Source organism: Felis catus, chromosome B3 (genome assembly GCF_018350175.1).
Source record: "Felis catus isolate Fca126 chromosome B3, F.catus_Fca126_mat1.0, whole genome shotgun sequence".
Taxonomy (NCBI): domain Eukaryota; kingdom Metazoa; phylum Chordata; class Mammalia; order Carnivora; family Felidae; genus Felis; species Felis catus.
The window spans coordinates 68,933,566-68,946,533 of NC_058373.1; the positions used below are offsets into that span (position 1 = coordinate 68,933,566).

At 45.7% G+C, this 12,968-nt stretch overlaps 1 protein-coding gene across 1 annotated transcript in view; it reads left to right on the plus strand.

The window, feature by feature from the left end:
- Positions 1-12,968, plus strand: part of RYR3 (ryanodine receptor 3) — a 455,720-nt gene that overhangs the window by 205,973 nt on the left and 236,779 nt on the right. Inside the window, exons 16-19 of the mRNA XM_045059588.1 lie at positions 399-494; positions 2,269-2,387; positions 9,567-9,700; positions 12,201-12,442. Of these exons, the coding sequence (XP_044915523.1) occupies positions 399-494; positions 2,269-2,387; positions 9,567-9,700; positions 12,201-12,442 (591 nt within the window). The remainder of the gene's footprint in view (positions 1-398; positions 495-2,268; positions 2,388-9,566; positions 9,701-12,200; positions 12,443-12,968) is intronic.

The window sequence follows — 12,968 nt, forward strand, 5'->3', positions numbered from 1 at the left end:
GCCTGTTTGTTTCACCTACCTTTCCAGCTGTTTCACTGGGATGCCTCCCTTTAGCATTGAAAAAGAGCAACTCTGTAGCTGGGTTTAAGAAAACAGTGCAAAGAATGGAGTTCTTAAACCAGTAACCAAGCAGGTATCTGCTGCTGTGTTCCCACTGCTCTGTTCCCAGCAAGTAGGCAGGTGCTTGGTACATAGATTCTCTGGAATAGTTGAGTGAATGGTAGATTTTCACTTTGCTAAGTATAGGAACAATTGTATCAAAGGGCTTGGAAGGGGAAGATGGTTACACACAGTTCCTTTTTGTTGCTAAGCAGGTGCTGTGCTTAACAGTTTCCCAAGTTCTTATGCCCATCCTCCTGCCCTTTAACCTACATGTTCCAATGTGTCCTTGTTTGCAGCTGCTCTCATTCGTGGAAACAGAAACAACTGTGCTCAATTCTCTAATAACCTTGATTGGCTAATCAGCAAATTGGATAGACTAGAATCTTCCTCAGGTAAGTGTTGACAGGAAACCACTGAAGAAGGTGGGGTTTTTTCTTTCTGGAAAAAAATAAAAATAAAAGTTGTATCTTTGAATAATTCTGTTTTCCCACTGAGGTGTAAGCAACCCTCAAGTGATTACTTCAACAAAGAGAAGGTCCTGAATCTTCCTGGTGCTGCTGTGACTTTATTTAACCACTCTAACCCAGACTTCAATGATTTCCTTTTCTGTTTCACTTTTCACTTTGTGTGTTTGTCTCCATCCCCTGGATCCTTTCATTGCCCCCCACCCAGGCAGTGGTCTCCTACCTGCTGCTTGCAGTTCTTTTCCTTGGGTTTCTAAACCCTCTCTGAACATGCTTATCCTGTTGTGGTTAGAAGCAGACTGAAGGATGACATGGGATAGGAGGAAATGATGGTCCTCCGTCCCGCTGAGTCACCCTTGACATCTATCTATAATGCTTCTTGATGACTCGCAGAGAATTTGAGCCAAGAGAATGGTTGTTGTTGGTAAGTTAAGTAACTGGGCTGTGAAGCTCAACCATTGGCTTCCTCAGCGGTGAGAGAACATGACAGCTGCAGACCCCTCTCTGGAAAGCTAAAAGGTTTTGATGCTTTTTTCATTGTCCAGAGGTGGCCTGAACTTGGACAGGCCAAAGGAACGCTCCCCTAAGGTCTATCCACCTACACCTATGTATTCTCAAGCCCCTGTTTTTTCTTCAGTGCCTCCTCCATGGGCCATGTTACATTTCATAATAATTTATGAAAACCTTGAGAAAACCGGAACCAAGTGGAGTGTTTTCAATAAAACCAATAAAGATACTGGCCAACTACTTCCCTTATATTTTCATCATGGTGTGTTACCCTTGTAGGTGCCAGGTTGCAGGGGCACAAGTTAGTGTTTAAGTCTTCCCTTCGCAGAGAAAACCATCCAGTGTGCTGAGTAAAGAGGCAAAGGTAAACTTTATTTAGTGAGTTTATAGTTTGCTTGGTACACCAGTACATCTAAAATGAAAATACTTTCTGGGGTGGTTCCTAGAAAAACTCTTAGGCGAGGAACACTCACAATATTTTCTAAATTACTTGGAAGGACCTCTAGAATTAATACTAAACTGGGCATCCGCCATTTTAATTAAGTAATGCTTGGTCTGACCAAGTGAAGAATTCCATTTTACCGCTGCTCCTCTACAGTTTTTTCTTTTTTTAACTGAAGTGTAACCAACATACAGTATTCTGTTAGCTTCAGGTGTACAATATAGTGATTCAGCAATTCTGTAAATTACCCAGTGTTCATCATAAGTGTGCTCTTAATCCCCTTGACCTGATTTCACCCATCCCCCACCCACCTCCCCTCTGGTAACCACCAGTTTGTTCTCTGTATTTGAGTCTGTTCTGTCTCTTGCTTTCTTTGTTTCGTTTCTTAAATTCCACACATGGGTGAAATCATATAGTATTTGTTGTTCTCTGACTTACTTAACTTGCTGCTTCTCTATATCTTGACATAGAAGGATCATGTCTTTGTCTAAGAAGGAGGAAGGTGAGGTTAGTGCCTAAGGAAATATCCTCTCTAAATCACAGACTTCTTAGGCCCCAGAGGCTCCTGAAGTCTACCAGAGATGGCTACAGTCTTTCTTCTGGCTGGAAATATTTAATACATTCAAGGAACTGATAATATTCTGTCCCCTCAGGATGGTCCTTTCACTTATAATTCAGGTTTCTGAAGTACGGTCGGTTCTGCAGGGTTTTTTTTTTTTTAACATCCACACGATTTTTGTGGCATTTATACAGGTATCTTGGAAGTTTTGCACTGCATCTTGACTGAAAGCCCAGAAGCCTTAAATCTGATAGCAGAGGGCCACATCAAGTCTATCATCTCCCTGTTGGATAAGCATGGGCGGAATCACAAGGTGGGTATCAGAAAGAAGAACCCAAACAGGGATGGACTTCTCCTGCTGCTTAATCACCAGTGTGTGTTACTGAGAGCATGTTGACTAGTCTCTTTCTTGGCTCTGATTTGAGGGTAGGGAAAAGAAAAACACTTTGGGAAACTGAGGTTCTGAAAGACACTTCCTGCCCTAGGAGCACACTCCAAGGCAAACTGTCACACTGGGTCTTGGAGGTCCTCTCTCTCTTCCCACCAGCTTCGCAAGCCCAGCTCATCCATCACCTTCAGCCCTGAACATGGAGCCGACTGCATAAGGTGCTGGGCTGGGGTGAGTGCAAGACCTACCCTGGGGTCTAGGAACTTAGTAGTGGAACAGCTAATACCAAGCTGTAGAAAGAAGATACACAAAAATCAGATCAAAATAGCATAGAAAGTCTTGGCAACTGGCTTGTTATTGAATGAAATCAGATTTACCCTGAGCCGCACCAAGTGAAGGAAGTGAATCTACTTTTTTGCTCATGAGCAAGCAAGAGCACAGATACAAAACAGCTGTGTGCTTTGGGGCCTCATTTATATCATCTGCGCAATGGAGACAGTGCTACCTCATTTGCTAAGGTAGAAAGCTCCATCAGTTTTTTAGGGGTCTTAAAGTTCTGTCATCTCTGTTTTTATGGAATCATGTGTTGAAGACACCCGATTTGCAGGGAAAGTCTATTAAAATATGCTTTTTCCTGACTCTTCAACATCAGCCCTGTGGATGGGGAGTTCCTGCCCTAATTAGTGAGCAGGCAGGTACCCCAAGGCCGAGAGGGTGTATTTCAAGAGCAGATGACATGAGCGGCTGCGGCTTTGCTCCTGCAGTGATGAAAACTCAGCTTGGTCACTGGCCCTCTGTGTTCATCATCATTGGGGGGCGCTGCTTATTTGAGACACGTTTCAGGGGGTCCAGGAGAATAAGCCTCTGCAGCATTGCTTAGCTGTGCCTTCCTTAGGAAACAGAAAAGCCATGGTCCTTAGCATCTGTGAAATTGCTTGGCAAAGAAGAGAAAGAAATATGTGGGGCCTGGAATTGCTTTCCCAAATGGGGTAAATCAAAAGCAGGCATGAGGCTCCAGCATCAGACCAGCGTCTGTATGCTCCGACATGTTCTCTCCTGTCAGCAAAGCATAATAAGAGTAATAGATAAGCACCCAGGAAACACATGGTCTGGGCCATGAGCTACATGCAGATGTCAGGAAGAGCCCTTTGGCTAGAGAAAAGCTGCTATTGTTTCATTGCTCCTGGGTCATCTTTATGGTCCGACCACATAACGCACTTCACGAATAACCAGCTTTGTTATGGCTTCTTTCAGCCAAGAGCTACAGAGCGTTTAATGGATGTCGCTTGGTGGCGAGTTGATGACTATTCTGCCCATTCCACAGTTGAGAAATCTGAGGCCAGTAAGCTGAAGGACTTTGCTACAAATCACTACCTGCTCTGATAGGTTACCCGAGTGTAGTAGCAGGGCGGTCTTTAATCTTTGGGAGCCAAGGCACTGAGAAATTCCGGCAATGTTAGAAAAGTTCAGGCAGTATGTTCCCGGTACATAAAAGCCTCCTCAAGGATATCCCTTTTTTTGTCTCTGGATAGATTTTTGGATGAAGGTTGGTTTGCCATGACTTCAGGCCTTCCCTTAGAAATTATCTGGATAACTTTTATTTCCAAAGAGAAATCTGTCTCAAATCATCAATAAAGCTATCACAAATAGAGCTATTTGTGGTAGCTTTATAAAGAATGTGCAGAGTGAAGGCCAGACTTCTGCTGTGACGTTTTCTTTTTGCTTGGAAAATGTCAAGGTAATGTTTTGCTCTCCATGCTGCTCTTTTTCTCCAGTCGTGGGTTTTCACATGTCTCTGATCTATTCACTTAGTTTTCCGTGAAGATAGTGGCTGAAAATACATAGAATTAAAAAAAAATGTTTTAATGTTTATTTATTTTTGAGAGAGACCGTGTGAGCAGGGGAGGGGCAGAGAGAGAGGGAGACACAGAACCCAAAGCAGGGTCCAGGCTCTGAGCTGTCAGCACAGAGCCCGACGCGGGACCCAAACCCATGAACCGCGAGATCATGACCCGAGCCAAAGACGGACACTTAACTGACTGAGCCACCCAGGTACCCCAGAAAATACATAGAATTTTAGAAGCACAAAGCACCTCACAGCTCTCCCAATAATAGCAACAGTAATTATGGCAACAACGATAGCTAACATTTGTTGTGCATTTGACAAATGCAAGGTGCTGTCCTCCACATTCCCATGCATTTTCTTTGTCCTCAGTATGACCCCATGATGTAGCATTGTTATTTCCACTTGTCGGTGGCAGAAACAAGGCTGAGACGTGGGCTCTGACATGTTAAGCCACGTGCCAGAGGCCACACAACTCGTTCACGACAGCCCAGGACCAGACTTTGAGTCTCCCCCTCAGTGTTTAATATTCTTTCCAGTGTTTCTCAAACTGCTGTCTGTGAACATGTTCTTTGGGGTCCACGTGTTCCGGGAGAATATTTTTAATTGCACGTTCTTATTTTTATAGTTCTCTAAAAACAAAACTGCACAGTGAAGAATTCATAATTAGAAGGCATTTTTAGACCAGTAAAGGTTTCTGAGACTGGAGTTTGCACTCCCCTGTGGGCCCATCTGTGGTCTTCAGGGTCATGACATTTTTCTTTAAAAAAAAAAAAAAAGGTCTGTACATCTCATGGGTTTGATGAACCCCTTTTTGTACTGTTCCAGCTCTAATCACAGGTTTAAGACGGGAGTAGATACAGTGGTGGCAGTAATTAATGCCGCCTCTAAGATTTTTCACTTGTTAGCTCTCTCCCTGACGTGGAAAGCATTGCCACTCATCTAAAGCATGATCCAATGGAGGTCAGAAAGTTCGAGGGAAAGAACACAATCTCTGGAGTGAAAAGACCATTCTCTGAATGCTCTCTGCCCCTCGACCTCTCAGTGCCTTGACTCGTGCTGAAATCTCCACATCTCCTCACTTCTTAGTTTTCCAGCGCCCATGAAAAATTCTGTCTGCCCTTCAAAACTTACTCAAATGCCACTCCTCTTTGAAGTTTTCTTTTTTTTTTTTTTTAATGTTTATCTTGAGAGAGAGCAAGTGAGAGAGGGTGAGCAGGGGAGGGGCAGAGAGACGAGGGGAGAGAGAGAGAGAAAGAGAGAGAGAATCCCAAGCAGACTCCACACTGTCAGTGCAGAGCCCAACGTGGCGCTCAAACCCACAAACCATGAGATCGTGACCGGAGCCGGAATCGAGAGCCTGACGTTCCACCATCTGAGCCACTCAGGTGCCCCGAGGAAACTTTCTCTGATACCAGTTGGATGTGATCTCCTCTCCTCCATCCTTCTGCCACTAGCCCTCCATTCCTTGGTGGTTCTGCTTCACCTATCACTGTAGTCATGTTTGCACATAGATTGCTCTCACAGACTCTACGTTCCTTCAGGGCAGGGACCGACTTTTCATTCCTCACAGTGCCAAGCTCATACATTACACATAGCAGGCATTTAATACGTGTTTGTTGAGGGTGTCCTAAATGAATAAAAGCAATGAATGGAGCCAGAATACATGCCCATCTCACCGTGGATGGAAGCTCACCCATATGGACGGGCCTTGTCTCATCCAACAGATGGCTGGCTTATCAGAGCTAAGAAACACACTATGTTAGTAGCACTGATTTTTCTTGTTTGGTGAAAAGAACAATTGGAACATTTTAAGTCGCCCTCTAATTTTCCCATGGACTAAGCATCTAACAATAAAAATAAAATCTGCCCTTTTTACTTGCCCCCAAGCCTGTCTTATGCCAAACCTCCTCAGTAGTCACACATATGTTTTATTTTTATGAGGATTTCGAGCCCCCAATGAGAAAAATATATGGTAAAATGTAACAATTTTGGTCCCAAAAAAGTAGACACCAGAATTGGAGGTTTGGCCTGGGTTATGGGGAAGGTAGAACACAGGGAAGCATACCATTAACTCCCACGTAGTTGCTATAGTAGCTCCATGAAATTATCTCTGAGCCCCCGGGCAGCCAAGGCAATAGAGAAGCCTTTCTAGAAACCCAGTTCGCCTCTGCAGCAAGAAAAAAAAAATCTGTTCCTCAGGGGCTTCAAAAATCTTCATTTTTCAAACACAGGACTCAAGAAGAAGAATCACAGGATAAGTACCGTTAGCATTTTTACAGCTTTTGTACAGAATAATTACATTTTAGCATGGAGCTGTTTTTATAGATACAAGCTGAAGGGCAAAATGCAACAGCCAACTGATGTTTCCATGGATATACGATAGGTGTTTATTTTTGAAGGAGAATTTCCACATAAGCCTCTGTTTGGGGGTAGAGACTAGTGGAAATAAAAAGCAGACGGAGAGGATCTTGAATGAAATGTGGGGTCTGAAAAGGAGGACAGCCAGAAGCCAATGACCTCCACAACACGAGCCAAGGACAGTCTCCAGTTGGGCCAGGGTATAGATTAGAGAAGCCTAACTCCTATGACAGCCCAGATTCCTACTAGGAAGATTTATCTTTGCTCCCATCACCACCCTAGGCCAGTCAGTGGGAGGGCTTCAGGCTGTGTGGCCACTCAGGGGAGACACGAGTTCCTTCCATCTCAAGGCTTCGCAGAAGGCAGTGTGCTTTACTCCTTGTGTTCAAATGAAGACTCTCAGCTGGTGAGTCTGGTGTGGGGAGGAGTGGAGGGGAACAGAGGAAGTGGTCCTAAACACCTGCATTTCTGGCAAGTTGCTAGGTGATGCCCTTGTCATCTTCCCCGGGACCCCTACTTCTGGCTGGGAGGAGAGTGTGAGTGTGCAGAGGACTGTGTAGAAGATTTTTAGGGACCAGGCCTGAAAGCCATGTAGGTCATGTCCATCCGCTTTCCATTGCCCACAACTCTGTCACATGACCCCACAAACGGCAGGGTAGGCTGGGAAGTGGGGCCTCTGTGGGCTGTGGAGTAGAAGGAATTGGAGCTTGGTGACTGCTCGTCCGTGCCTGCCACATCTAGCCACATTTCTCAGAGGCCACAAAGATACTCCCTCTCCCTAAGTACAGATGACCCCCAGGCACAATGCTTGTGGGTCCCCTGTGGTGGGCTGGCCTTGTCTACGTTCCCGTCACCTTGACAAGAACCCACTTAAACCTTTTCAGATAGGCAGTCTGGCCACGTTGCCCTGTTTTACCCCAAGAAAGGCCTGCTAAAACAAAGCCTAAACAAGTCAGCCCCGTTGCTTTCTGGCATTATTTATAAGTGAGACATTATATTAGGCAGGTCCTTCTCACAGAGCCTTTTTTCTCCTTGCTCTTCCTGCTGGATGTGAATTAAGCTCTGCTGTCCCTCTAGCTATGACAGCAAGGCTCCCACAGCCGTCACTCGAAGTCAAAACCGATGAAAGTGTCTGATAGGCTGGATGATAAGTATTTAATTTCCTGCCCATCTATGGCTCTTTCCTTAGAATGAGAAATTATCCTCTGGATTTCCAGTTCCACAGTCGATATGTTTCACAGAGTGGGAATGGTAAGAGTTCTCCATTAAACTGCCTTTGGGATTCTTTTCTGCTTGTCCCATAAATGTGCTTTGTATTTATCTGGAACGAAATTGACATTCAGGGAGTCAGGTAGAAAATTGGTTTGTGAGAATTATGGATACTAATGCCAACAACCTGAATTCATCCAACCCCACTAAGCATCGAGTCTTAGTGGCCACTTTGAAAGACTGAAATGTGGCTGCCACAATCTTGTCGGTTATTATTTATCAACTGCCGTTTGCACACACCTCCCTGTAGGGGAGACAGGGGAGAGCAGTGCCTGGCCCAGAACATTTTCCTCTGTCGATCTAGGCACACAAAATCTGAATGAGAGAGGATGCGGCACAAGGAGACTGTGGCTAGGAAGCCAGGGGCTGGGTTCCCACTTCCCATGCACCTGGAAAATGAAGAGGTGCAGAGGTGGCTTGGTGGCTGGTCTCATAGGTTCAGGGAACACTTGGGCTCTGGAAGGTTTGCTCTCACTCTAGGAGAGAAGGAGAGCGGGTGAAAGGTTGTTGAATACCATTAGTAGGAATAGAAGTGTCTCTTAACGAACTTTGAGGATATCACAGCAGGAGACCCAGGAACTGGAATCTGCCCTACTGTGTTCTCTACTGACCTATGTGAGGTTCCCCAAGCCTGCTGCCTGTGAGGGACCTTGGTCAAATGGAAAGCTGAGTGCTGTTAGATAACAAAAATTCAAGGAGATTTTAAAGACCTGATTAGCTTTGTTAATCGATTCATGAATCGGGCAGCAACCCATCTAGCAGTAGAGGGGAGCTCCAAAGGGCTGCAGGAAAGGAAAGTCTTTGAAAGGAAGAGAGGAGGTTGGGGGAAAAGGAAATTACTAGGAAAGAATTCATTGTTTTAGGCAAGGTCACCCTCCTATTGGGAACAGAAGGGATCTATCAGTCAATTTCCTATTGCTGACCGGGAAATCCCCATACTGACTGGTTAAAGGTTACATTCCTAGGGGTTTGAAACTACAATTAGATTAGGTATTAAGTCTTGGCTTACTGACTTGGGGCCTTAACCCAAGTGATGCCATTTGGGGCCTGTGGCTTTCTCTTTAACAGCACCTTTCATGAAGAGCTATGAGTCCCTACTGATCATAGTGCAGGGGGTTTCCAAGGCTGGGCAGGAGCATAAACTTAGCCTCGATGCCAATGAAGGACCTTCCAGGTCCTTCTGGGTCCATGCCCCATTCATGCACGACTCCCAAGAGGGTGTCAGGCCTGGATTTTGTGCTCCAGATGCCTCATCTGACCCTAGTCCTGCCATGGCTGGGATATTAACCCAGACAGTCTGTCTTCACAGCTCATACTCCCACCTGTTTTCACAGAACAGTGATCACAGGTCACATGCATAGTTGAGAGGGAAGGGGCCTAAGGTGAGGGCAGAGGGGCTAGAAGGAACCCAGCTTCGTGTCCCCCAGCGGCAGCAGGCTCCAGCATTGCTCACTGATTTTCCTGGTGAGGAAGGTGTGGTGGCCTTGACTCTGAATAGGTCCCCCCACCTGCCATCAGCCTCCCCTCACCACTTCACAAGGCCCGCTTCCTTCAGATGTCTTGGCAATCAGGTCCTGCCCACTGTGCCCTCCAGGTGGTCCTAAGGCTTTGCGGTTTGTGTCCTGCTGCAGGTTCTGGATGTGCTGTGCTCCCTCTGTCTCTGCGATGGGGTCGCCGTGAGAGCCAACCAGAATCTGATTTGTGACAACTTGCTGCCCCGGAGAAACCTGCTCCTGCAGACACGGCTGATTAACGACGTGACAAGGTGAGGCCACTATCATCATTCCACAGTGTCCATCTTGTTTCCAGACAGGAAAGGAAGAGGGCTGATCTGAACTCCAGGGCTGCGTCCCCATGGTTTCCATGGCGAAGTGGGTACATAAGATGAGACTGGGCAGATGTGTACTTTTTCAGGGCCCTGTACACCAGCCCTTTTCACAGGGTTTTAAACGTTTCCCCTGAAGTAGCCGACAGTGGAGAGTATGTGTTCCACCTGAGGGCCAGAGCATTTAACCCAAAGTGGTCTACCATGTTTCATGTTACAGTTAAGTACAGATCTTGTACCTTCTTCATAACATACTCACTTTTTTTTTTAACTTTTTTTTAACGTTTATTTTTTGAGACAGAGACAAAGCATGAATGGGGGAGGGGCAGAGAGAGAGGGAGACACAGAATCTGAAACAGGCTCCAGGCTCTGAGCAGTCAGCACAGAGCCCGACGCGGGGTTCAAACTCACGGACCGTGAGATCATGACCTGAGCCGAAGTCGGACGCTTAACCGACCGAGCCACCCAGGCGCCCCCTCACTTTTATTTTAATATACCACCTTTTATTTTTTTTTACTCTTTTTGTTTTTTTTTAAACCTAGTTCAGCTCCTGGATACTTCCAGCACTATTGCGTTGGTCCTGCTTTTATTTTTTTTTTTAATTTTCTTTCTTTTATTTAATGTTATGTTTATTTCTGGGAGAGTGCAAGCAGGGGAGGGGCAGAGAGAAGGGGGACAGAGGATCCGAAGCCAGCTCTGCCCTGACAGGCTGACAGCAGAGAGCCTGATGTGTGGGGCTCACAAACCACAAGATCAAACCTGAGCCCAAGTCAGATGAGCAACTGACTGAGTCACTCAGGTGCCCCTCAAAGTCTTGTAATAGAATGGATGCCCCATGTTGATACTATGGTTTCTTGCATCCTCTGACACATGGCATTCGAGGTTATCTGTGAAGGCCACGATGAAGAGCATGGGCTCACACAGAATCCTAGCCTGCTGATCCACACGTGCAGCCACATGTGAGTCATGTGAACTCATGGGACTTACATTAGGCAGGCCTAAGTTATTGAGCTATCTTCTACCCAGGCCCACTCCCTAATTAATCTACAAGGTGAGGAAAGAACTGTGGCGCATAGAGCAGAACTGAGCCATCCACACAGTTTCTTTTGGTACCAACCTGGTTTTTCCTGGCCCACCCAAAATGGGATGCAGCTCCAGCCCAGAACAGTGGATATTTAAGAATAGCACTCCAACCAGGAAAACTCTAAATGGTTTGTCCCAAGCTTTTAACCATCTTTCTGGATACATTAAATCCTCCAGCCCTTATCAAAGTTGGCTAAGAGTGACTTCTCTTCCCTTCTCCCTTTTTCTGCTGTCTTCAATTAAAGTTTTTCAGCTTTATTCATTGAAGTATAATTGACAAACAGTTAAAGGATATTTACAGTATGGAATATGATGATTTGATATACATTGTGAAAGGATTTGCCCCATCAGATTGAGTAACACATCTGCCACCTCACATATTTATCCTTTTTGTGTGTGAGAGAGCCCTTAAGTTCTTCTGTCTTGGCACATTTCAATTATGCAATACAGTGTTACCAACTGTAGCTACGATGTTACACGTTGTATCCTCCTACGATATGCATCTTATAAGTGAAAGTTTGTACCTTCTTTCTAACCTCTGTTTTTGCCACCCCCTACCTCTGCCCCTGGCAACTGCTTTTCTGCTCTGGAGAAGTTTTGCGTTTTTTTTTTTTAGATTCCACCTGTAAGTAGTTCCATGTCGTTTTCTTTGTTTATCTTGCTTGCTTGCTTGCTTGCTTTAGAGAGGGAAAGAAAAGGAACACGAGTGGGGGAGGGGCAGAGAGAGAGAGGGAGAGTATCTTAAGTAGGCTCCTTGCTCAGAGCAGAGCCTGATGCGGGGCTTGATCCCACAAACCATGAGATCATGACCTGAGCCAAAACCAGAGTCAGATGCTCAGCCAACTGCGCCACGCAGGTGCCCCTGGTCTGGCTTATTTCAAATAGAGGTTTCTTAATGCTTTCAAGAGGCCACTGTTACTGGTTATGCTTAGGTGACAAAGCTGCCACTGTGGGAATAGGGGGAGCTTGAACCAATTTCCCAGGAGATGGAACTTGATTAAGTTCCTTCTTCCACTTACAGAAAGACACAAGGATTTATGGTTATGCATTTCTATGACGTTTTCAGCATCTTTTACCCATGGTCGGCACTCAGTAAATGCTGCTTGCCTTGAATGGAACAAAGAGACGTTCTTTATATTTTTAAATAGAATTAACATTGTCCTGACACCTCCCACTGAGAACTCCATCAAGTGTTAGAGGCTCTAAGCGTTTCCTATTTTAGAATCCTATGAAAAACACAAAAGTGCTCTTGCCTTCAGTTGACAGTGCGTCCTGTGGCCCAGTTCAACCTGCTTGCTGTTGTTTATCTCCGTGCTTCCAAGTCTGTAGCTGCCACCTGTCCCGTGTTCAATTTCAGCATTCGGCCAAACATCTTCCTGGGAGTTGCTGAGGGCTCAGCACAGTACAAGAAGTGGTACTTCGAGCTGATCATAGACCAAGTGGACCCCTTCCTAACAGCTGAGCCCACACACCTACGGGTGGGCTGGGCCTCTTCCTCAGGCTATGCTCCATACCCTGGAGGTGGAGAAGGATGGGGAGGCAACGGTGTTGGAGACGACCTGTATTCCTATGGCTTTGATGGCCTTCACCTTTGGTCAGGTGAGTACCTTGCCAGAGCTTTGGCCCCTTTTCCCTTGCTGGAGATGATCGAGGCTTGAATTGTTCAAGCTTCGGTGGTCACTTTCTGTCAAAAGGATGCAGACTCAAAACCCAGCTAATTAGAGGGTTAAGTGGAAAGCACATCAGATCTGAAATGAGACTGTCCTGCTTTGCCACCATGACTCCGGCACTTACTTGCAGCTGCGTGATCTAGTGTGGCTCAGTTAACGGTTCCCAAGCTCAGTGACTGTACCTGTAGCATCACTATTGCCTAGGATGTTAAGGGTTATACAGTCAAACAGGGAAAGAGACTCAGCGTTTGTTTACTGGACAGTGAGCTTACATACCTTTTGTACATTTTTCCCCTCACTTTATTTATATAATGATCCCTTAACGTAGATAATATTGTTTTTAACGTGTACTTATTTTTGAGAGAGAGCGAGTGAGCAGGGAAGGGACAGAGAGAGGGAGACACAGAATTCAAAGCCGGCTCCAGGCTCTGAGCTGTCAGCACAGGGCCTGATGC